Here is a 24290-nt window from a genome sequence, read left to right on the forward strand (position 1 = left end):
TCTCACAGACGACTGTTGCTGTTCAAGTCTTCAACTCGGTCTCAAAGAACTCAAACCAGTCACACGTTTTTTTTTGCAATCAATGAGCCTTACAACTTAAAGAATTTAGGGGAAAGGATCTGCCGCTCACATCTTGGTTTTAGATACTACAGCACATCTTCAGATGTCTCCTGGAATCCAATTCCTAGTCAGGAGTGGTTTTAATGTTATGGCTGATGAAAGACATTGGTAGAATGTGGAAGTTCGTTGATAAAAGAAAAAAGAAACTAAAATTAGTAGAAAAATATTGCTTTATTGACTGGAGTGATTTTGCAATAGCAGGTTAATCATTAGAGATTTTATTATTATTATTGGAAAAAAATATTATTAGTGGTATTGTTATTATTACTGTTATTATTATTATTATGGAATCAGCAGGTCTTTCAGACATTCAGATGTAGAATCACAGCATTTATTTAAAGTTATTCATGTTCTGCCTTGTTTTCTACAAATCAACAATGCTCTTAGCTGCACATGAAAGATTTTTTCATTTCATTTGTTTTGGCCCCCTTCATTTTTGTGCAGTGAATGTTGTTTGAATCAATAAAAGAAGGTGCTTAAATTTGGTTATTCCTAATGCTGACCTAAAGTTTACTCATCGTGGTGTTGATCCAATGTTACCTTCACTCACATGAAACTGAAACAAAGGTTGAAGACTGTAAATGTACATTCAAGATAATTTCATACTTATTTAGATATTTCAGGAGTTAAAGGGAGTCTCATGGACACCCTGTATATCAGTGCAATTTTTACTCTCCTCACTCACCGTGCTATGCTTTAGCACAATAGGAGTTTTGTTTTTTTAAAGCCAACCTTACAGAAAATGTCAGTGTGTCAGTGTTTAAAGCCCAGAAATCCTTCTGTTATTCATCTTCGCAGGAGATAAAGGCCAGTCTGTGCTGTTACTCTGCCTGTACTGCAAAGTTATCAAACTGAGCCAGCTCGAATGAACTCGTGCCGATGGCCGCCCATCCATGTTTCGGTGTCAAAACGATCGCGTCCTTCCACAGCACGTAACCGTTCAGCTCTCCAAAAACATAATAACCCTGCGAATAAAGACAGGGTCACTAACTGCATTTTAGAGTTGGCTTAAAAAAAACATATAGGTATATTAATCAACAAACCTGGACCGTAAGAGTGAGTTTGTACCAGACACGAGCTCTAGTCCCGGACTGTCCCTCAGCCAGGATGCTGCTTCCACCTTTAAACAAACAAACAAACAAACAAACAAACAAATAAAATTGTATATATAAATTACATTTTTCCAAATCAGACCTGAGATACTAGATGTTTATGTGCTTTTTATTTTCTCATATCAGATCTTCACCCAGGATCGGTCTTCTCAAGATCATATCCTGTGCAGTAATCTGTTCTGACATTCGTCAAACACCACAGCAGCCGAGCGCATCATGATCTCATGACATGTTTCATTTTATGCTTACTGAGGTCATTGGTGACTTTGTACGTTCCATCAGCGAACACCCAGAAGAAGATTCCCCGTGCGCTCCTGATCGATCCTCCACCTTTATCCACTCGTGCTGCAACAAACACACCTCCGCTGTACTCTTTCTCCATGTACACGTCACACGAGACGCTCAGATTCTGCCTAAAGGAAATATTAAAAAACACGTTCTTCAGAACATCATGAGTCTGCATATCTAAATATCAGTCTGTATAGTAATCCTTTGCTGTTTTGTTGATGTATATTCATCTTCTCCTATAGATACAAGGGATGGAAATCACCAGGCATCACCCGATGGAGTATTACCACGATAGCTACAGTAGGCTTCGACTCAGTTTATATTGTGATTCTGTTATTAAGTATCATGATTTTGTAAATATCCTGATTCTATATCATTTTTGTTTCCAGATTTTCTTACAATTCTAAACAAATTTAGCAACTAATTTGCTCCTAATACACAGGATGCTGTGCTGCGTGAACAGTTTAGAGCTCGCCACTTGTAGGATGATAGAGGAACAGTAACATTTTACAACCTCAAATGCCTACATACTGTATGTACTGTCAATTAAAAATTCATTAAAAAAAATCTATTTTGGATCAGTGTGGCAATACATGCAATAAAAAATCGTGACATGTAACTGAACCGATTTTTTTTTTCCAAATCTCCAACAGATACATTAAATGCACTATGGAAGAACTTGGAAAGCAGAGCTGTAATGCTGGTACAGTATGTGTTGTAGTTTTCTATTCGATTGCACAGAACTAAAGAAAAAAATTCTATTTAGTGATGTATTGTGATACTCCAGAATTTATTTGTTTAGATTTGTAGCAAAATCTGCAAAAAAAGAAAAAAAAAACTGAATCAAGATTTCTAAAATCCCGACATTTACAGAATTGCGATACAAATCGAATCAACATCTAGGGATATCTAATACCTAATACTGTATGGAGTGATCCCTTGTGATTCTCATCACTACACAGCACTATATATGTTTACTGTCTGACTTGTCTATAGCAGCTCTATATCACCATAGGATTTAAAATACTAAAATGTACTAAAAGTATTAAATAAAAAGCTTGTGCTGTTTGTTTGGCACATCATACAAAAGTATCATTTTATTTCCTTACAATCGTCTGCTCCACACTCCAGTCCAATAGGTGGCGGTATTGTCTCAACCGGACATAAACTCATAAAGAAGAAGAAGTACAAGAGGAGTATTTGCCGAAGATGCAAGCAGATTGTATTTGCAAACAGCTGTGGTATATTTGATTTTCAGACCATTTGCAACTCGACCCAAAAAATTTTAATGAGGTGAATCAATTAGGAATCGAAATTAATTGACTCAATCAACAATTGTTTCGCAGACCAATCAGGTGGCAATTTAAGGCCAAACTGCTATGGTGTAAGAGGAATAAAACATGTCTAACCTCTCTGTGGTTTATTACACGTTACCTTCATTACATAAAAATTATGAAAAAAAACACATGAACAAATAAAATAAATATTACTAAAAAATAAATAAAATAGCTCATCAGCGCTGTAACCCGAAACCTCTTTAACAATACACACCAATTGTAATCTCCGATGACGCTGATGGTTTGGTCTGCATCTGCTACCCACGTGATCGGCCGCTGTGTGACCACCTGACGCAGCGTGTAAACGTGAGCGCCGGCGTCCGTCAGGTTCATAAAGTATTCGAACACACCGGTCTGATCAGCAAAGTAAGGCGCCTCTGAAAAGTCTGGGTTTTCTTTTTTTTTTTCCGGAAAGAGAGGAAAAAGAACATACTTATACACACCACATAATCTAAGCATAATAATAATACAGAAATAATAATAACAAAAATCATTCAACATTTCATTTCACGTGTTTGAAAGGCGTCTCGAGTGTCGGTGCAGGCTCAGTGACCACACCGGCCATGTTCATGTAGACTAGTTCTCTACACTAAAATGATTTATACATTGATTACACATATTCTTTAATTAATAAAATAAAATATTAAAATAATATATCTACAAATGCCTGGGTAACACCGAGTCCAGGTGCCAAGATATGATGGTAAGAAACAGCGATTTGTATTCTGACCTATAAAAATAAAAATAATAATAAAAAAAAAAGGGAGGATGACTTACTGACATTGAAGTCATCTGTGTATTTTTTAGGGAAGGGAGCGGAGGGAGGAGGTTCCGGGTAACTCCCTTTATATCCAGTGATAATGGTGGTGACTGTGTACACTTCATCCACATCAAGGTCAAGGCTGAAGGTCCCATTAGACACCTGCGTTGGTCAGATTTCATTACAGCATGTTGTTGTATGCTGATTGAACTCAGATTGAACTCATAAACAGGTTTGGAATTTTCAGTCTGCAGTCTGGTGTCTGAGTCTTTAGATCCGAGGCGTTCAACTTAAACTGGGACTTGTGATGGTGAATGAAGGCGTACAAGTGATTGACGTACAAAAACTTAAGATTTAAGGCTAAAAGCACAGTGCAGTGATGAGACTCTACACTGGCAATCGTAACATTTAAACGGTACAAACGTTTTAAAGAAGGATGTTTGTCCGTGAATAATGATCCTGGCCGAGGTGGCTCGGAGCCCAGTGCAGTCGTTCCCGTGAACATTCAGCGAGTGGAACGCCTGATCCTTAAACATCGATGGATAACTTGTAGCCAACTTGTGCAAGAGCCGCATATGTCTGTGGGAACTGGACACTATCATTCATCAACACCACTTACATGTTACAGAAACCTCGGCTCGGAGATTCTGCCACATGTTTGGGCCAATAGAGGAGTTCCTGGGAGGCCGGCGTTTCAGACGTGAAGCAGGCAGTGTGATCACAGCTCCGGCTTACTGAGAAATCTTTCTACCTCGATGGTGTCAAAGTGTACGTGAAACACTGTTATAAGTGCATTAGAGTAGCAGAGGATTATATAGAGAAATAAAGGGAGTTCTTACTCTCATAACTTATTCCGTACAATCAAAAGTCCCGGTTTGACTTGAACACTCTCCTTGTATATTAACAATTTTATGTAAGTTGAACCACAACGTTATCATCAATACCTAAATTACTTTTAACTTTTTGGGACAAATCCAAATTACACCAAGGAATAAATAAATAAATAATAAACTAAAATGGCTGGAGCTTTTAGATAAAAGAGATTTTTAATGCTTTTCTGCTAGCGTCAGGCACATTTAATTAAAGTAAATATATTTAAAGAGTAAAAAAAAATAACGTGGATAATTAATATGGATATGGTTTATGTCATGTTTAAGAATTTCTTCAATTTTGGGAATTTCGCTTTGACATTAATGATTTGAATTGAACTTTTAAAACAATAATAATAATAATAATAATAATAATAATGATTTAAAAATATAAAACAAGTAATAGTAAAATCTAAACCTCAATTATATTTGTTATATTTTGTGAATATTATGGGTGCCAATAATTTTGAAGCTGGTTCTACATTAGACTTGCAGCTCCAGTGCAAAAGCAATAAAAAACAGAAAGGGGGAAAAGCAAACCTTAGCTAATCGACTGTTTTTGGGGGGAAAACCGGAAGATCTTTTGTTTTTCCATTAAACCGTACACTTAAAACATTTAATAGCATTTATTTGAATTGAATTACCTTTACAGGATTGAGTTTTTGGAAGAAGAGCGGCTTTTTGGTCTTGAAATCAAACTTCGAGTGCCACACTTGCAGTTCATGAACTGATGCCTGAACACAAAATAATTTTCCGAGTTTGTAAATGAAATTTAAAACAGTGAACATAAGGGCTGGACATTTATCGATACGTACAAATGATCCCTTTAAAGAGAACGTGGCCGTCTGTGGTGTGACGGTGTAGTGAGGTAGAGGAGGTCGAATGCAAACGGAATGATCATGAGTCTGGGGAAAAAACAAAAACAGACAAATGCATTTGTAAAAAAAAAAATATATATTGTAAGCAAAAAAAAAATTTTAAAAAGATCAGAATAAACCAGAAAATCAACCCCTACCATGGTCTCTATAACTACAGTCAGGTTTCCTTTCTGATCCGTCAAAGCGACGTAAGTCCCTCCGTACTCCAGGTGGCCTACAGTCTGCAGATATTTCCATCCAGGCTGAGTAAACTGAGTGGTGTGAGCTACAAGACAACATTTCATTTACTGTAGGAATATTCTCTCTCTGTGTCGTTAAAGACCATGTGACATGTTGCGCAATAAAAACACCTGTTATCCAAATGGGGGCTTCCACAACGTAATTTCCACTCCACGGCTCTTGAGCAGTCATCAGGCCATCTCTTCCAAACGGAAGGTCCTGATAGTAACTGGCCACCAGGTTCCAGGAAATGGTGCTAACGAGACACATAGAGACTCATTATTATTATTATTATTATTATTTACATCCACTTAAAGTCATGAAAATACTATTGCATAATCGTAGTGCACGCTATACCAACTCTGAAGTGAAACTGTAGCATTTTGAGCCAGACTATTTCTTTTCCCACACCAAGTATGACACGGATTAACGCTTACTCTAAATGCACATAAAATTCACTGGCTAAGTTTCTAACTAAAGTCACTGATAGTAAAACTTTTTAAAAGTGTTTAAAGAAGTCTAGAGGATCAAAGACAAAAGGAAAAAAGTGAAAAGACTAAATTAAAACATCCATTCATCCATTTATGAACCTTTGTTTCCCAACTATTACTGATTAACAGCATATAAATCATTGTCCACTAGAGGGCACTAGTTCCACAGAAACAGTGAAAAGTCAGTTAAATTGATGGGTTGGTTTTTGTTAAGTTTAAAATTAATTTGGATAATCTTACAATTATTGATTGGTATAAAATTTTAGTGTTCATTAAATATACATTACAAAATATTATTATATATATTTTTGCAGAAAATACAAACCGCTTGCAACTTCTACAAAGTAATTTTAAAATACGATCATTTTGTTATCTTGCAGTTAGGAGTGCATTTCGTAATTAAAAACTACTAAAAGCATTTTTAAACACTTTAAAAGCTGCTTAAAACTATTTAAACAATGAAAATTAACTCCACTGAACTGAATTAATTCTATAAATCGAATTAAAGGGCTTCTTTAGATTCACAGCTGTATTTGTTACCAGGATACGAGCCTAAGATAAAAGAAAGAGAGCAGGCGTACGCAGACATCCTGCCGTTGACGTAGTTCCGGTTGAGGATTCGCGCCCAGCAGCCTCCTCCTACATCGTCGTTAAAGGTGCTGTAATCTTCAGAAGACCACAGCTGCTTTTTCAAGGCCAATGCTTCGACTACGGTGACTGTTCCAGGATAGTGAGCCCTGATCAGGTCACACACACAAACGCAAACACAGCTTATTACATCTCAAAGATACAACCTGTATGAGCCAATATATGGACATTCATAAACATCGGTGCGGTTATTGCTAATTGTTTAAATAACATGGAACAAGCTGATGAGCAAACTCACTTAGGAAATGTTCCGAGTTATTATAGGGGTTTAAAAACATACTTTTATCGAATAAAATGGCTGTGACACGAATCAGACCGTTATTTCCTGGATCTCAAGCTATGTTTAAGAAGTACAATTATTATCAGCATTATTATTATTGAAAGTCTGCTATACAAGTCAATGTGAATTATTAAAATAAGTGTATTGTTTGCTTCACAGCCAGCACTAATCAGTGATCTAGGAAATTCATTATCAAGATCCTCAAGTAAAAGACGCCATTCAACAATAAATCAATCAGAACGTGTCTAATAGATAATTAAAATACTTTGTTTCTTTGTTTCATCCACTACTTCTAATTAAGCTCTCATGCCCATTCTTGTTTATCAAGAAGATAATATGGGTGTGTGTGTGTGTGTGTGTGTGTGTGTGTGTGTGTGTGTGTGTGTGTGTTACCCAAGCACATCCACCGCGCTCCGGAGTTCAGGATCCAGTATGAGAAAGAGAGTTATCGGCTCCCACAAGTTGTCACTGGCGATGATTTTGACTTTCTCCAGACCGTACTTATCCAGAGTGTAGCGCAGGATCTAATCATGGAAAAGAAAAGTAAATCACAGAGTATGAGCATCTTGTGTAATAGCTCATATAATACCAGTAAAATACTCTGCTGCGTTAGATACACAACTGAAAATACAGCGAGCTGCTTACCTTTATATACTTGCTGTTAAAACTTCTTTCATTCCATATCTGTGTAAAAAAAATAAGATAAATAATAATAATAATAATAATAAAAATGTTAAATAGATCATAGATTTACATATTGTCTAAGTTTCTGTGTTGTAGCTCATTGTTATCAAATCTGATTGGCTGATACCAGCCATGTAACCCCGCCCTTATTATTAACGCAGTGAGAGATCAGTACAACAATGCAGTTCACCAAATTACAGCTTGATTAGACTTTCCTACTAACAAAAATGTAAATATTTACCCCAACATAATCGATGTCCAGGTCATGGTACTTCTTCGCGCCAGTAATCCAGGACACAACGTAATACGCAGTGACATCAGGATGGCGATAGGGCCAGTTGTCCCCAAGTCCCACCCACCCAGGAAACGCCCATGGCAAGCCTACAGGACATCGTAACCAAAGACGAACAATCTTAGTTATATCACTTATTTTTAGATAGATAGATAGATAGATAGATAGATAGATAGATAGATAGATAGATAGATAAAAAACAAAGTGCAGAACTAACAATCCATGTGGTGGAGTCAGACCTCATCCAACACCTCCTACCTGAGCCAAACTGTAGGTCTTATCGTCAGAGAACCTTTTCATCAGAGAGATCGGACACATCTGACTCATTGTCAACGTGCCTGCATTGGTTTGTGCGGTGACGACGCCGCAGGCTCACATGCAGCACATTATTTCCTAATAGGTTACCTAGGCTAACCCTAACCTGTTTCTGTTTTTCCTCTGAAATAACGCTCTAAATTTCCATACAGCGGTTAAGCTAACCAATCTTCCTGAATGGTTGATTTGGGGTCACTGAACTTTTAAGGACGTGGGTTTTACATACCTGGTGATAATAGTGCCAAAAGCAGAAAAGACAAAACATGCAATGTAGCAGAAAACATTTAACTATGGTACGATATTGTGATGATGTCATACGCTGGTCTATACACCGTTATAATAGTTCGTGATATCGAGGCATTAAAGTGCTATCCACCTATCAGTGTGATGTTCGGATTCCTCTTCTTCGCCTCTCTCATCAGCCACCACTCGTATCCCCTAAAATAATTCTCATCGTTCGGATTGTGCATGTGGGACGGTTCGGTACCATCTGTAAAAAAAAAAATTATAATAATAATTTTAAAAAACAATACAATGGTGGTGATGTAATGTCTTTCCTGCACATCATTCGAGTTCTTCGGCCTCAAGGTTTGGAGACGCACCTGTTGTCTGTGCATCACCTCCAATTTCAACTTTTAGGATTTGTAAAGAAGCTCCAAAGTTGGGCTGAACAATGACAACAACAAAAAAAAAATCTTGACACTAGAATATTACTGATGCTTAGGTTTTGTTTAAATGGCACACAAATGAGACACGTTTCAGAGCATTTACCTTGAAAAGGTAATCCAGGATTTGACTCCTGTACGGTTCTGCGTAGTTAACGAGCAGGCGAGACGTTGCCTGCAAACAGATTCGTCACATATATTTAGCGGGTTAATGGGTTAAAACATTTTAATTAATATACAAATGACTTAAATACATTGCAATCTACTATATAGATATTTTTTATTTAATTTTGAATGAATGTTTGGGGCAAAAACTAAAAAATATCAATGTTGAGTAACTACTGTATAAACACTTTGTACCACATAATTATAAGAAATGGGGAAAAGAATCAAGTCAACTGCCTGAAATGTCAGCGTGGTGTAACCAACATTCAGAGAGCCGTTTTGTCGATAAGATGCAAGACAAGCATAATGTCAAAATGTTTGTTTCCAAAGATCACATGTTTACACATGATCTCTTAAGATATGAGATCATGTGACCTTTCGGGACATGGCCAGGAATGCTTGAGTCTACATGTCAAATGGTGTGACCTCAGATACACACACAAACAAAAGCTCATCATTTGCAATAATTTTAAGTACTACTTACTTTATAAGTGATGTTTTAAATAATTATATTAAAGCCACATGCAAACATAAAAGCTTATGATAACACCAGTCAAATTTGATGTGCAATTAAAATATCATGCAGTGTAACCAGTCTGTACTTCATGACTCTCACTGCAGATCTTTTCCTTAGAGACCCGTCTTTATTAAATTTCCCTTTTATTCCCCCCAAAACTCAGTAGTTTGGGATCCTAATCAAAGCTTTGTTCTTGACAGGCTACATAAAAAATATTATTTAAATATTTCGTGTTATATTTAAAACATATATATGTTATATTCCACAAACAGTTTTATCAAAGCACTACTGGGCAAAGGTCAAGCTATTTCACTCGCTCATATTTTAAACTGAACGTCCACGAAAACATCAGCAGATGAGCAAATTCAGCATGTATTCTATTTCAAGCTCATGCAGAATACCCTTGATGACCAAAAATATGTGCCGCCACTAAAATACATGATCCCAATATTGAAAAAAGAAACAAATAGTACATCTCTGGTTAAAAAAAGTGTAAGCCTTGAGACCTGCACTTTGTAAACTTAAAGGGAACTAACAGACTTGAGACTTGAAAACTTGACAGGCAGAAAATGGACCAAACAAAAGTCAGCAAGAAAAAAAAGGAATAAAAAGAAGAGTTTACAGTTGCAAAGAAGGGAAGCAGTTTGTTGGTTTTAAGGGTTAATACCTTCATTATATATGAAACAGTGTCAAGCTACTGATAAAAATAAAGGTATACACAAACTTAAAGGAAAACCTCACCCTAAACTACCGGCTACTATTCTGTTCGAATATATATTTTTTATCCATCCATGTGTCATCCGGCACAACAGGCTTCTATTGCAGTTACTTGAGGGGTCAGGGTGCCAGCTAGCTCAATGCCCAATTGTCACACAATTGTCAGGAACACCAATTCACATAATCTGCATGTCTTTGGACTGTGGGAGGAAACCGGAGCACCCAGAGGAACCTGGCATGTCCTCTCCCAGAGGAAAACATGCAAACTCCAAGCACACAGGTCCCAAGATGGGATTTGAACCCAGACAACAGTGCCAACCACTAAGCCACATATATATATACACCAAACATTTATTTTAAAATTACAGGCCTCTCTCATCTTGCACAATTGATGGCTGACTAAATACTTTTTTGCCCCACTGTACATACACACACAAACATTTTAATTTTTTGCATTCTTTATTTTCACCCGCAATTATGTTGGGCTACATGGTGCAGTGGTGTTTATTTGGATTTAGAACTACCACTTTAGTAGTCTCTCTCCTCCTTATCTATACACTCTACTGTGGTAGAAAATTTTTGTACTTGCTCAAGGTCATCTTATGTGCACACCTGCAAAAGAAACACTGTGTACCCAGAAAAAGAAAGGAGTGCAGAACAAGTTGGTAAGAGGAATGTGTGTGGGAGAAACATCTTATGTGTGTGTGTGTGTGATGCTGGTATATTTGAGAGAAATGGGAAAAGAACTGGGTATAAAATAGGAGCGTAAAAGAAGGGAGGGCACCTCTCTCATATGCTCGCTGTGTGTGTGTGTGTGTGTGTGTGTGTGAGAGAGAGATGTCTCTATGTGGTTATGCAAAGTTACATTAAAAAGCCTTGCTATGCTATGAGTCTGCCATGTTTCATTTACTGATTTAATCTCACTCTGTTATAAAATACCACAACACTACTCAAACAGATCATTTTCCAAAGCTTCAATTATCATGAAAACTGCAACAACTCTACCAACACAGACAGAAACTTTGGTTTATCAAACTGTGAAATACCTAAAGTTAAATTTCATAAATTCCCCATTTTTTTTATTATAATCAGAAATCTCTCTTGTTGTTTATCATTTGTCCCCAGTATCCCATTGCCAATGCATATTAACACCACAAACTAGAAAAATATAAACATATAAAACACAAAGTATAATACAGATGTTTACAGATGTGTGTTTAAATGAGGAACTTGTTGATGTGATCCAGGCTGTAAAATAATCACGTATTAAAGTGTGCACAAACTGTAAGGCAAAACATCTCGTATTATGCATTTTATATTTATTTCAGTGACGTAATAATAATAATAATAATAATAATAAAACACACAGGTCACGTGATACAGGTTTCCAGCTTTGAGTAAAAGTTGCTCTTACCCCTCCACCACTCAAACCGCCGATACCGTCAAACGTCCGTCCAAACCCAGCACTATCATCTAACATGTAGGTCTTATCACCCGAACAGAGAAATACACATAAAGAAATGAATAAATATAAGAAAGTGTTTGTTTTTCTGCTCATTCTAACTCACTGCAGAGCCCAAAACAAACCGCCTGGTCACATGACCGCTACTTCCGCAAGTGAACCGGCCTACAAACCACGCCCATCGTCATTGCGTCACGCGCGTCACACTGATACCGGAAGTAATCACGTTCATAAACGTAGATTTTCTAAATCATCTCCTAAACTGTCACATTTCCTCAGTGAAATACAAAACATTTTGAACTCTTTAAGTCTAATTGAAAATCATAAACCTTTTCTGCTGTCTCGACATTCTGATTGTCAGTGAAACACTGATTTTTTTTCTTTTATTTATTAAAATAATAATAATAATAATAATAATAATATATTCCTTATTTTTTTAGTTATTTATCTGTTTTTTTTATTTGTTGGTTTATTTGCCTACTGTTATTATTTATTTGTATATTTTTGTTAGGTTTATATTGCTTATATAAGCTTATATTGTAAAACTACTGTTTAACTATAAAAAGCTATTTAAATATTTAAATCTTTTATACATAAATCCCATATTTTAATAATTTTTATATTGTAATTGTCATTTTTTGTGATTTAATTTAAAAAGTAACCTGACTTTTCCTTTTTCAGCTTTTTAAAGTCAATTTTATTTATGTATTGTTTTATATGCTTCTCTTTTTAAGACTTTTAAAGACATATTTTTATTGAAATAACATTTATAACTGCTTAGTTAATTAATTTATGAGTATTTAAAATAGTGTTGGAAAACATGACCTGTTAATATCAATGTAATGTTAACTCTGCATATACATAATAATATCAGCTAAAATCTAAAAACCATATTAATAATTTTTTTTATAACAAATATTATACGGGGGGTTCTTGAGGAAAAATCTGCTGCTCTGATAAATATCTGCAAAATTACTGTTGTGGAGTCATGGTGGCTTAGTGGTTAGCCCTCCTGCCTTGTGTGAGGCAATTGAAAGACCAACTGCACTTCAAATCTTCTCATCCGACATCAGCGTCTGATCTCACTGAGTGATTTAAAATCCCCACAGGTATGGTTGAAATAGAGCAGACTAAATCTAAAATGTCACGTTCAGCAAGCACATTTATGGTAGTATCCACCTAATATTTACAATAAAAATGAACAAATTATATATATGTTTAAAAAACTCAACTAAATTTACAATTGTTTTTTTGACAACTTTTTGAAAACGTTTATTTCAACGGGTGGCTCAATGGCTTAACGGTAGGCACTGTGACCTTGCACCTCCGGGTTCGATTCCTGCCTCAGGACCTGTGTGCATGGAGTTTGAATGTTCTCCCCCACCCGGTTGCCCTAAGTCTCCTGGTATGAGCTTCAGGCCCCCCACAACCCTGTATACAGAATAAAGCATTATGATAATAATATTGACATACTGAGTAAAAGAGCAAACTGTCTGACTTAGGATAATTAAATTAAACAAAATAATACAAGTAATAGTAATACAAATGTAACAATAATGAAATAATTATATTAAATTTAATTAGGAAAATTATCTATCTATCTATCTATCTATCTATCTATCTATCTATCTATCTATCTATCTATTATCACTTTTGATACTCCCCACTGGTTTCTATGCCGTTTGTCTCAAAGCTTCACCGACATCTTTTTCTAACACTCTGTACGTCTGCCGATTAATTTCCTCAGCGGTGAGTCGACTCCTGATCCGGGAGTCGACTCTTCATGACTCCTGATTCACTTCGGTTGCGTAGCGACGGAACAACTAACCATGGCGGCCGACGCGCAGAAACAACAAACTAAACGCGTTTTTATCAACAATGTGGATAAATACACCTCCAAACAGATAGGAAAGGTCAGTCTCTTCATTAGATATGGTGGAAAAGCGATAATGTGTGAATTTACTGTGTATTTAACTCAATAGAAGATTGTATTAAGTGAGTTTCACATCCCAGTCTTAATCCTGATTATAATTCGCTGCTGTTCAGTGATCAGTTCATAGAAAAGATACCTTTTTAAACTTATATTTGTTTTTCTGATGAATATTAAAACATGCACATCCTTATATACAGTATACTGTAAGAGAGGTGAATACACCTGCTTATACAGTATAATAGAGATGGAACTGAATATTGTAAGTCTAAACCAACATACAAATAACAAACAAATAAACAAATAAATAAATAAATAAATAAATAAATAAATAATTGTACCAACATAGCACACCAATGACATCAATGAATGTCGATACACAAATTATTTTTTCAGTGATTATAAACTAGCAATATTTATTCATTTATAATATTCTGTACTGTATATATAATTTAGAATATTATTTATCTCTGGAAAGGCAACAGAGTACACCAATACAAACCAGCTCCTCTGGCCCCATCCACATGTTGATCAATAAATATCATCTGGTGTGAAGTGTGAAAGTTTAATGACTGTGACTAGAGATATGATCAAGGGTTTTAATCACCCAAGACGGTAGTTTTTACCACCATATCATCCCATCACTTAGCACAGCATCCTTAGTAACTGCCCGGTCAGGGGCACACTGGTTTGAATTAGCCGCTAGTTTATTTATATTTTAAGAAATATGACCAACTAATATGACCAAACTTTCACACGCACACACACACACACACACACACACACATTGGTATATTTAGCACAATTTGTGTCATTGCATTATACTCATTTACAAGAATCTAACCCAGGACCTGGAAGTGTGAGGCGACAATGGTAACCACTAAGCCACTGTGCTGCCAATCACAGTCATAGTCTGTGATTAATCATGTCTTATAAACGTGCAATGTTTGAATAAAGAAATGCATGACAAACTGGTTAGAGAAATTAAATTATGCAGTTCTATAATATCTCAAACATTAAAATTTAACAAATGTTCAATTAAAATCTCCTGAATGTGACTGGCACTGCATGTAGTGGCTGGGAACCATAGGGTGTGGCAACCCACCCACGCCAGGGCTCGAACCCAGATCCAAAGATCAATAATCTAGCGCCTTAGCCACCTGAGTCACCACTCCCACATTTTACGTTTAATGTATTATTGTAAAAATAACTCCCTTTAAAGTTAGCTTGAGCACACAACTTTGGGTTTATCCAAACTTCCATCTAAAAGCTTTTTATAATGAAACTTGCCATTCGGCACACCTGGTGATGTTTCCTCAGTCATCTTATTATCCGTGTAAAGCGTGCTGTTATCACACACAGTCATTTAACTGCGCGGTGATTAAGGGGAGCCAATAAGCTCAATGTTGGTTATATGATTAATTTGGCTTGAAAAATAGTAATGCGTTTTGTTTATTAGTTTTTTAATTAATTTAGAGATAATACGTTAATATTGACAGCCCTACTATAAATGCTTTTTATTTTCTTTCTTATGCCTCCAGTTTTTATCCTCGTGTGTTGTAAGATCGCCCTGTGTTCCTGAGAAAGTACAGGATGAATTGGTAAATGAGGCAAGTTCTCAAGAAGCTATTTATCAGATCGTTGGAACTGTTACGGGTAAAACCGAAGAGAAGTCCAGTTTTGCAATCGAAGAATATACTGTGAGTAAAATATCTGAATAATTTTTGTTCTAATTCATCCATTAAACTTTATGTACTGTAGCTAGAAATCATAAAACTAAAAATTCTTAACCTAGTAAAGAGTTTTATTATTTAATTTAATATAACTAATTTCCATAGAACTTAACACGTGAAGAGCTTTTCCATCACCTGATGGAATCGGATGTCATCATTTATAACATCTACAACGAGCATGCCGATCAGATAAAGGAAGCCTTATGGGCGGTCTCAGGTATTTTCAATAAAATATCTTATCTTGTTTTTTAATTTAGCGTATTTAACTTTTTATCAATCAGCTTTGTGCTCTCTATTTAAAGCACTGCACAAAGAAATCGCTGCGTTTCCTGCACCAAAGATGTTCATCTTAATCTCCTCGGTCATGACCTGGGCTCTGACTATGACACTCGATCCAGTAAGTGTTAATCTGATTAGTATTGTGAATGTTATTATGACTTTTATATGAGGGAGTATCAAAAGGTTTCGAAATTAGTTTTATAACACACCAACAAATGGCAACACAAGGCTGCACGCACAGTCACAGGAAGCACTGATGTTCATAAGTCAGTGTGCCAAAAGACATCGCCCTGTGTAGATCATGAGCTGTGCAAGTGGTGCTATTCTGACCACGTGAACACGTTACCATGTCTGCTATTTCATCATGGGCAGCAAGAGCGAACATGAAATTCTGCATGAAACTGGACAAATCTGTCATTAAGACGTTTTACATGATTGGCAGGTTTACGGCAATGCTGCAATAAATCGTTTGAGATGTTCACGCATGTTTAAGAACAGAAGAACATCATTGGAAGGCGACGAGAGATCAGGAAGACAAGCTCAACCCCTGAAAATGTCGAAACCATTAGGCAACTTGTGCTTGATAATCGTCGAAGAACAATCCACAACATAGCCGCAGTTGTTAGTGTGTCATCGGAACAGTCCAGACAATCCTCACGTGTGATTTGAACATGGTGCGTGCTGTTGCGAAGTTCGTCCCCCTGCTGACCCAGGAGCAGAAGTAACATCCCATCAAAGTCAGCCAAGAACTCTGTCAGCGTGCTGTGGATGACCTGTGCTTCGTATCAAGGATCATTACCAGCGACAAAACGTTTGTGTACGGGTATGAACCTAAGACCAAGCGTCTTCACAGGGGAAGAGCTCGTCTGCAACTGGACCAAGTACATTACATTCTCATGATATCTTTCCACATTCGCGGCATTGTGCATCAAGAATTTGTCCCAAGGGATGTCCAATAGAGAATTCTACTGCCGGGTTTTAAAGCATATGAGGGAGGACGTTTTGTGAAAAAAACAGCATGTAAACAGAGCTAATCTCAATCTTTTGATAACCCCTCATATCACGTTGTTTTAATTGTAGAACAATCCAGAGATTCGTCTTACAGAATGTGACTACAGAAGACGGAAACCGCATCCCAATTTTAAAGATCATATTGCTGTGGAGAAGCTGGTGGTTAAACTGGGAAAATCTGTAAGTGCTGCCTGATGTTAACTCATTATTCACCGCAGCTTACATGTTGATTAACAGTATCGCATCCTATCATAAATTTCAGGATCGGTCACAGTTCAGTACTTATGTGGTTGCTTCTGGACTGCAGTACGGAGAGGGCGAGCAAGCGTTTCATTTCTTCTTCAAGGTAAATCAAAAGTTTCAGCTTTCATGCTTTATCCTTGTATTGTTTAGCTGCTGAAGCTGATCCTTGCATGTTTAAGTCCATTTGGTAATTATTTCACGCATTTTTTTTATACTGTCACTGCTCTCCTGTAGACATCGTGGTTGGGAGAGGAAGCAGAAGTGCCGATCTTCGGAGACGGCTCCAACATCATTCCAACTATTTACATCAATGATCTGGCAGGGTCAGTAGTGATCGGCAAAATGCTTTAGATGATTTATTAAGTCTTTTAAAGAAAGTAAACTGATTCTCAAGCTGAGATAAATCAAAAGGATATTGGTCACTGTACAGGTCTGCACTGTCATCTGCTCAATGTTTCTCATTGAAGTCTGTTCAAATCTTGATTGAAACACAGCTCATGAAATCTAATTCAGTTAAATGGCTAGGTCAAAAGAGCTGAATTGTCGTAAAGTCTAGCTCATTGTCATGAAGTAGGTAATTCGGTGATGTATTGTGTACACTATATGGACAAAAGTATTTGGCCGAACCCGGAGTGACATTGTATCCAGATACATACACTTCAATATGAAGTCGGTCCCCCTTTTGCAGCTTTAACAGCATCCATTTACATTTACATTTACATTTAGGCATTTGGCAGACGCTCTTATCCAGAGCGACTTACAAAAAGTGCTTTAAAGTTTACATCATTGGATACATACTTACACTGGGTTAACTGGGTTAATAACTAAGTGCCATTAGTCCAACGCAACTGGGAAGAGGTTTTTTTTTTTTTCTTGGGGGAGGTTAGTCCAAGTACTGGAGAAACAGATGCGTCTTGAGTCGCCGTTTAAAGATAGCCAAAGTCTCTGTACGGACATCTAGAGGAAGTTCGTTCCACCACCTAGGTGCCAGAAAAGAAAAGAGCCTGGATGAATGCGCCCTTGATCCCTGAGAGAGGGTGGGATGAGACGAGCAGTGCTGGAGGATCGGAGGGAACGTAGTGCAGTGTGTGGTGTGATCCACTCTTCTTGGAAGGCTGTCCAAAAGATTTTGGAGGTTTCTGTGGGAATTCGTGCCCATTCATGGACAAGGAGGCCTGGCTTGCAATCTCGGTTCCAGTTCATCCCAAAGGTGCTTGATGGGGTTGAGATCAATCAGGGCTCTGTGTTCGGGCCAGTCGAGGTCTTCCACACTGAACTCATTAATCCATGTCTTTATAGTCCTTGCTTTGTGCACTGGGACACAGTCATGTTGGAGTAGAAAAGGGCCTTCCCCTTACTGTTGCCACAAAGCTGGAAGCATAACATTGTCCAAGATGTCTTGGAATGCTAAAGCATTACGATTGCACTTCACAGGGGATAACGGGTCTGATTGCTTAAAACACCTGAATTCAGTAAATAACTGATTTGGCCAAATTCCTTTGTCTCTATAGTGTAATTCGCAGAAATGCGCATGATTACTAAACATTTGCTTTTTTCATGTTCGTCCAAAGGATCGTGCAGAATGTAATCGAGCGTAAGCCAAAAATGCAGTACTTTCTTGCGGTGGATGAATCACAGAACACGGTTGGTGAAATTATCAGTGTGAGTTTACCTCAAGGAATCAATTTATTTTAGGGTCTTACTGTATATATTCTTCTGCTGCTCAATCTGTTTAATTTGGTTCTAGGCAATAGCGTTAGCGCTCACGCTAGGAAAAACCAAAAACGTCCCTAAAGAGGATGCATTTCTCACCGAGGAATTGACAGTAAGTTTAATAAATGATATGCAGTGATTTCTAAACACACACATACAAATTGTGTAAACCTGATGATCATGGCTAATATTTAATATTTAATTTGATATAAAAAAGCTATAGCTAATATTTTTGGAATATATTCCTGTTCATGTTGTTCATCGCTTTGTTTGTTTCCCAGCAATCTGAAATTGATCATTTGTTCATCAACCTTCGAATGGAAGCCTTTTTTTTGAATGAAGATATTAATAAAGAGAATTTTAATATCAGCTGGGTTTCAAACACAGGCATCGTTGAGAACATCAACCGAGTTGTAGAGGAATACAAGCTCACCCGAGGCCTGCTGGTGCGTGAGTGACAAAGCGCGACTGTTAGGATTCTCATGTATCACTCTGGATCCATAAGTACTGAAAGACTGATTGATCGATTGATTGACTTTTTGGTTTTTTTTAGCCTGTCCGCATCTGTCTCTTGGGACCACCTGCTGTCGGGAAAAGCACCATAGCTAAAAAGATATGCAAGCACTACAAACTGAGCCATGTACAGCTCAGAGAGACCATCGCTGAGACTCTCGCTAATCTGGTACGTGTTACTTGTACTTGTTATAATGCTAGCGCATTTACAGTGGCTTGCAAAAGTATTCGGCCCCCTTGAACTTTTCCACATTTTGTCACATTACAGCCATAAACATGAATCAATTTTATCGGAATTCCACGTAAAAGACCAATACAAAGTGGTGTACACGTGAGAAGTGGAATGAAAATCATACATAATTCCAAACATTTTATAAACATAAATATCTGAAAAGTGGGGAGTCATAATTATTCAGCCCCCTGAGTCAATACTTTGTAGAACCACCTTTTGCTGCAATTATAGCTGCCAGTCTTTTAGGGTCTGTCTCTACCAGCTTTGCACATCTAGAGACTGTGGACGGCCTTGTCTTGGTAGGTTTACAGTTGTGCCATACTCTTTCCATTTCTGAATGATCACTTGAACAGTGCTCTGTGGGATGTTCAAGGCTTTGGAAATCTTTTTGTAGCCTAAGCCTGCTTTAAATTTCTCAATAACTTTATCCCTGACCTGTCTGGTGTGTTCTTTGGACTTCATGGTGTTGTTGCTCCCAATATTCTCTTAGACAACCTCTGAGGCCGTCACAGAGCAGCTGTATTTGTACTGAAATTAGATTACACACAGGTGCACTCTATTTAGTCATTAGCACTCATCAGGCAATGTCTATGGGCAACTGACTGCACTCAGACCTAAGAGGGCTGAATAATTACGCACACCCCACTTTGCAGTTATTTATTAGTAAAAAAATGTTTGGAATCATGGATGATTTTCGTTCCACTTCTCACGTGTACACCACTTTGTATTGGTCTTTCACGTGGAATTCCAATGCAATTGATCCATGTTTGTGGCTGTAATGTGACAAAATGTGGAAAAGTTCAAGGGGGCCGAATACTTTTGCAAGCCACTGTATAAATGAGGAATCATTACCAGGCTTTTTTGCCATGTGAGCTCCACAGTGTTATGAAGGTATAAACGTTACACCGATGCTTGTTCATTCAGGAGTCACGTGTTCGAGTGGAAGAAAGCAACAAGGAGGATGAATCACGTGAAGCACGGGAGCTTTTGGAGACGCTGACCAAAAACATGGAAAAAAATGGAGGTAAAGAAAGGAATATTACAAACGAATTCAATCTTCTTTTCATGGGCAGAATAAATAAAACCAATATATTATTAGAGCTACCTTTAGAAAGCGATATGTACATAAATATATACTTACCATAGTACACCAAAAATATATATACAAGGACAATAACATTTTACCTACATACCTATATATGAATTATTTAGTATTTATCAAGAAACTAATGAAGGTTGAAAAATAAAAAAAAAGGACCGCAGGCGTATGTGACATGGACCTTCCGAACAGAATTACAAACTGGATCAACTGGTAGAGAGAAAAAGAAAATAAATCTCATTTCTCCACCTAATTATCATCTTTATGCCTTTATTAAACTTTATTTGTGCTTCTGCCCAGAGATATACCTGACTCATTCTGTATGATCTAATGAGTATAAGCGAGTTAAATTAGAAAAAAAAAGCTTTGAAGAAACACAAAAAAAGTTGAAAGTGTCCAAAAAAGCTATGCAGAATCATCTTTTTTTAAATAATTAGCATTAATTTTAAATTGAAATCTAAATTTTAAAACCTCTGGATGTGCATCACCTCTTTCTCCAGGCTGGTTGGATGAGCAGTATGTGATCCAAATCATAAAGGACAAGCTGAGGACTAGACCATGTAGAAACCAAGGCTTTGTCCTGGACGGCATTCCGAAGACATACAATCAAGCTAAAGAACTCTTTAGTGGTGGGATGAATGTACATTTCAGTTAATTGTAATGATTTTATTAAAACCGTTTTATTTGTTCATTCGTTCATTCATTTTTTATTTAGTTTTTTTTATATTACACAGCAGAGGTTGATCAAGCTAAAGGACCTTCTCACAACAAGGAATTCATCCCAGGTGTGGTTATTTACCGTATTATAATGTACATGCATGCATGCATTATTGTCCAGTGCTGGTTATTGCTAAGACTCTTAACCGAATCCTCTGCTCATGTGTGTAGAGTTTGTGTTCTTTTTGGATGCCACCGATGAGTTCCTGGAGGAACGTGTGCTGAACCTGCCTGAAAGCGTGGTGCAGGGAACGTCACACTCCGTAGAGACGTACTTTCCACGTCTGGCCACTTTCAGAAAAAACTATTCAGAAGAGGAATCTGTGCTAAAATACTTTGACGAGTTTAGGATTCCTTATGAACGTATAGGTAGGCCGCAAATATACAGCTGGACATTTAAATCAAGATTTTCTTAATAATTTCCTGTTTGATGTTAAAACAGAGAACAAAATCTTAACAGTGGTTTCATCTTATTCTGTTATGTAGAAGCCTTTTTATTTAAATATACTCTATAACTCTCTCCTATCTGTTCCATTCTAGAGATTAATAGTGATGACTTGGAGAATGTCCTGGTGATGGAGAAGGTGATGGAGAGTGTAGGGAAGGCCAGGAACTATGGTGGCACCGCGAAGGATTTGGAGGAAGAGTGGAGGCAAGCGGAAATCAGGCTGAGGGAGAAGGCAGAGGCGCGCCAGGCCGAAGCACAACTCAAAAAGGATGTAGAGGAGCAGCGGGCACGGGAACAGGAGGAACTGGTACGAACACACAATACACTTGGGTCGCAACCCTTTCACTAGGGATGGAAAGTGAAAGGCAGGATTAGGCGTAAAAAAAATAATACTTGTTTTATACCTCACCAATGATATTTTATTTCCTAGAAAATGACAAGTTATCAGTGTAATTCTTTTACACTTACTTCATTGTTGTGCAATGAAACTTTTTGCCTGTGTATGCGTCAGAACCGATATCTGGAGAAAGAAAGGGAACAGGAAGAGGCGCTTTTGATGGCACAATCAGCTCCTCTCAGGCAATATTTAATGAACAGCGTGTTGCCTACCGTGATTCAAGGCTGCCTTGAGACCTGTAAACTCCAACCAGACGATCCCATCAACTTCCTGGTAGGTTTTGACCTTTTAACATTTTACTACACAGCATTCATTTATTTATACCGTTTATATATCGTATTGTACGATATAATGATTTAATCATCTCTACAAAATACCGAACTCCCAGACTACACTAGTACTACATGTGCCAAACAGTTGTATTCATTGGGTATTAGCCAGTAGACATCATACTACATCTCGCATATTCATTGGCACTCATTTCACTAACATTAGAAAAGTTTATATTAAAATAAGTAAAAGATTTAAAAGATAAATCACAAGCAGTGAAATACTAATATAGCGCAAGTCTAATGTAGTGTGACTGAATAGACAGCAGTCCAGTATGTTTTCCGCAATGCAACATTATTTCCTGTGATCTTTTCTGTTTCAGGGTGAATATATCCTTAAAAATGATCCAGTAAAACACAGCGGTGTAAAAGATGAGCTACAAAGACAGTCTGATCTGTTCACACTTAAAGGCGTATCAAGTTGGAAATGTGTTGATTATGATTATTAGTTGACTGCAGTCGCTAAATAGTTTAAGACATATTTACTTAAACATATTTGCTGTTATACAAATGTCCAGCCGCCTAACACAGTATGACTGCGAATCAACTCCTGCTGCTGTATCCGTTATCACCCAAATGAGGATGGGTTCGCTGTCAAGGTTGCTCACAAGGTTCCTTCCTATAGTCACCTGAGGGTTTTTTTGAATGTTCATTAGGAACAAATAATTATAATTTATACTTATTTTCTCCCCCCTTTTTGAACTCATTTATATATATATTTGATTGAGCATTTTTATGAAGCATGTTACAATACATTAATTAAAGCCAGTTTGAACCCAAATCTTCAAGCTTGGTGTCTTTGCCACTCTGGTGTCTGGATATATACTGTAATTATTTATCAGTATTGCTTATCCTGTGTAGCGTCGTTAGAATTACACTCATTTACTTTTGATCCATACTGGACCGCTTTATCGTGTATACAGAGTTGCCTGAGCCTAACCATTATGCCACTGTGCCACCATAACTGCTTAACTTTAAATCCTTATATAACCAAATTAGTTAAATGGCTTTTTTTTTTTTAAACATCAACTGAAAACAAGTAATAGTGTATTGTGTGATGTTATACAGTACTGTCATTAAATAATTAAACTTTAAATTGGACTGGACTTTTTTTTGCTACTAGACGACTATTCAAAGCCTGTACGGTCTTCTTCAAAACAGACACACCTTAGCCAAATGCATTTAAAAACAGTTTTTTACAATTTCTGTCATTTAATCCTCATAGTCATTTCCTTTCTTATGTCAGTTAGGATTTCTATTTTATTTTACTATGGTGCGAGAGAAACCACCTCATCCTGAATGTGGCTAAGAAGAAGGAGACCTCAGGAGAACTCCACCGTCTGCAATCTGGGTGAGGATGTGGAGGTGGTGAAGAGCTACATTCCACATTGACAACAGATTGGTTTAGAAATTCAACTCAAATGCTGTCTGAAGAAAAAAAACAAACTGTTCCACTAGTAGCTGGGTATTTTTAAAAACTGAGATTTATCCACGGTTTTGGCCCTTTTCCATCCACATTCGAGTACCAACTGCAGAGTGCCAAGGTGTCCAGGGTAAGGCTGACTTGGTGGTTCTCCACACCGTGCTCCATCTTAGGGCCCACTGCAGAGCACCGGAGTTTTCAGGGTGAGACAGGACACTCCATCTTCATAATTGGATAACCCACCTAAATCCTACAGTACTAGGTTTCTTGCAGAAACTGCTAAAAAACCAAAAGGTTATTATCAATAGTATAAACGGTAGGCAATCCAGCACCGCCTTCTCGACACTTTCCTGAAGAACCAACACACCTTTGCCCGCGATGCATGCTAATATATCTTAGAGAGA

The 24290-nt window shown here is 37.3% G+C and overlaps 2 protein-coding genes across 2 annotated transcripts; one reads left to right on the forward strand and one right to left on the reverse strand.

The window, feature by feature from the left end:
• Positions 1–437: 437 nt before the first annotated feature.
• galcb (galactosylceramidase b) lies at positions 438–11960 on the reverse strand. Its single transcript, XM_053510566.1, has 17 exons — positions 11772–11960; positions 9065–9133; positions 8896–8959; positions 8670–8783; positions 7928–8067; positions 7648–7686; positions 7396–7526; positions 6656–6811; positions 5715–5839; positions 5502–5629; positions 5302–5391; positions 5131–5220; positions 3635–3779; positions 3072–3252; positions 1482–1645; positions 1164–1240; positions 438–1085 (listed from the first exon to the last, which is right to left on the reverse strand). Exons 1-17 carry the CDS (start codon positions 11913–11915, stop codon positions 942–944), a joined length of 2001 nt encoding a protein of 666 aa, XP_053366541.1. The 5' UTR covers positions 11916–11960; the 3' UTR covers positions 438–941.
• A 1688-nt stretch (positions 11961–13648) lies between these two features.
• Positions 13649–23087, forward strand: LOC128535921 (adenylate kinase 7-like). Its single transcript, XM_053510034.1, has 18 exons — positions 13649–13732; positions 15291–15449; positions 15588–15699; positions 15785–15879; positions 16842–16952; positions 17035–17118; positions 17250–17338; positions 18587–18677; positions 18763–18840; positions 19010–19174; positions 19282–19410; positions 20398–20497; positions 21073–21201; positions 21307–21357; positions 21461–21658; positions 21830–22044; positions 22249–22407; positions 22787–23087. Exons 1-18 carry the CDS (start codon positions 13649–13651, stop codon positions 22910–22912), a joined length of 2175 nt encoding a protein of 724 aa, XP_053366009.1. The 3' UTR covers positions 22913–23087.
• Positions 23088–24290: the final 1203 nt, after the last annotated feature.

Source organism: Clarias gariepinus, chromosome 13, assembly GCF_024256425.1.
Source record: "Clarias gariepinus isolate MV-2021 ecotype Netherlands chromosome 13, CGAR_prim_01v2, whole genome shotgun sequence".
In the NCBI taxonomy this organism is placed as follows: Eukaryota; Metazoa; Chordata; class Actinopteri; order Siluriformes; family Clariidae; genus Clarias; species Clarias gariepinus.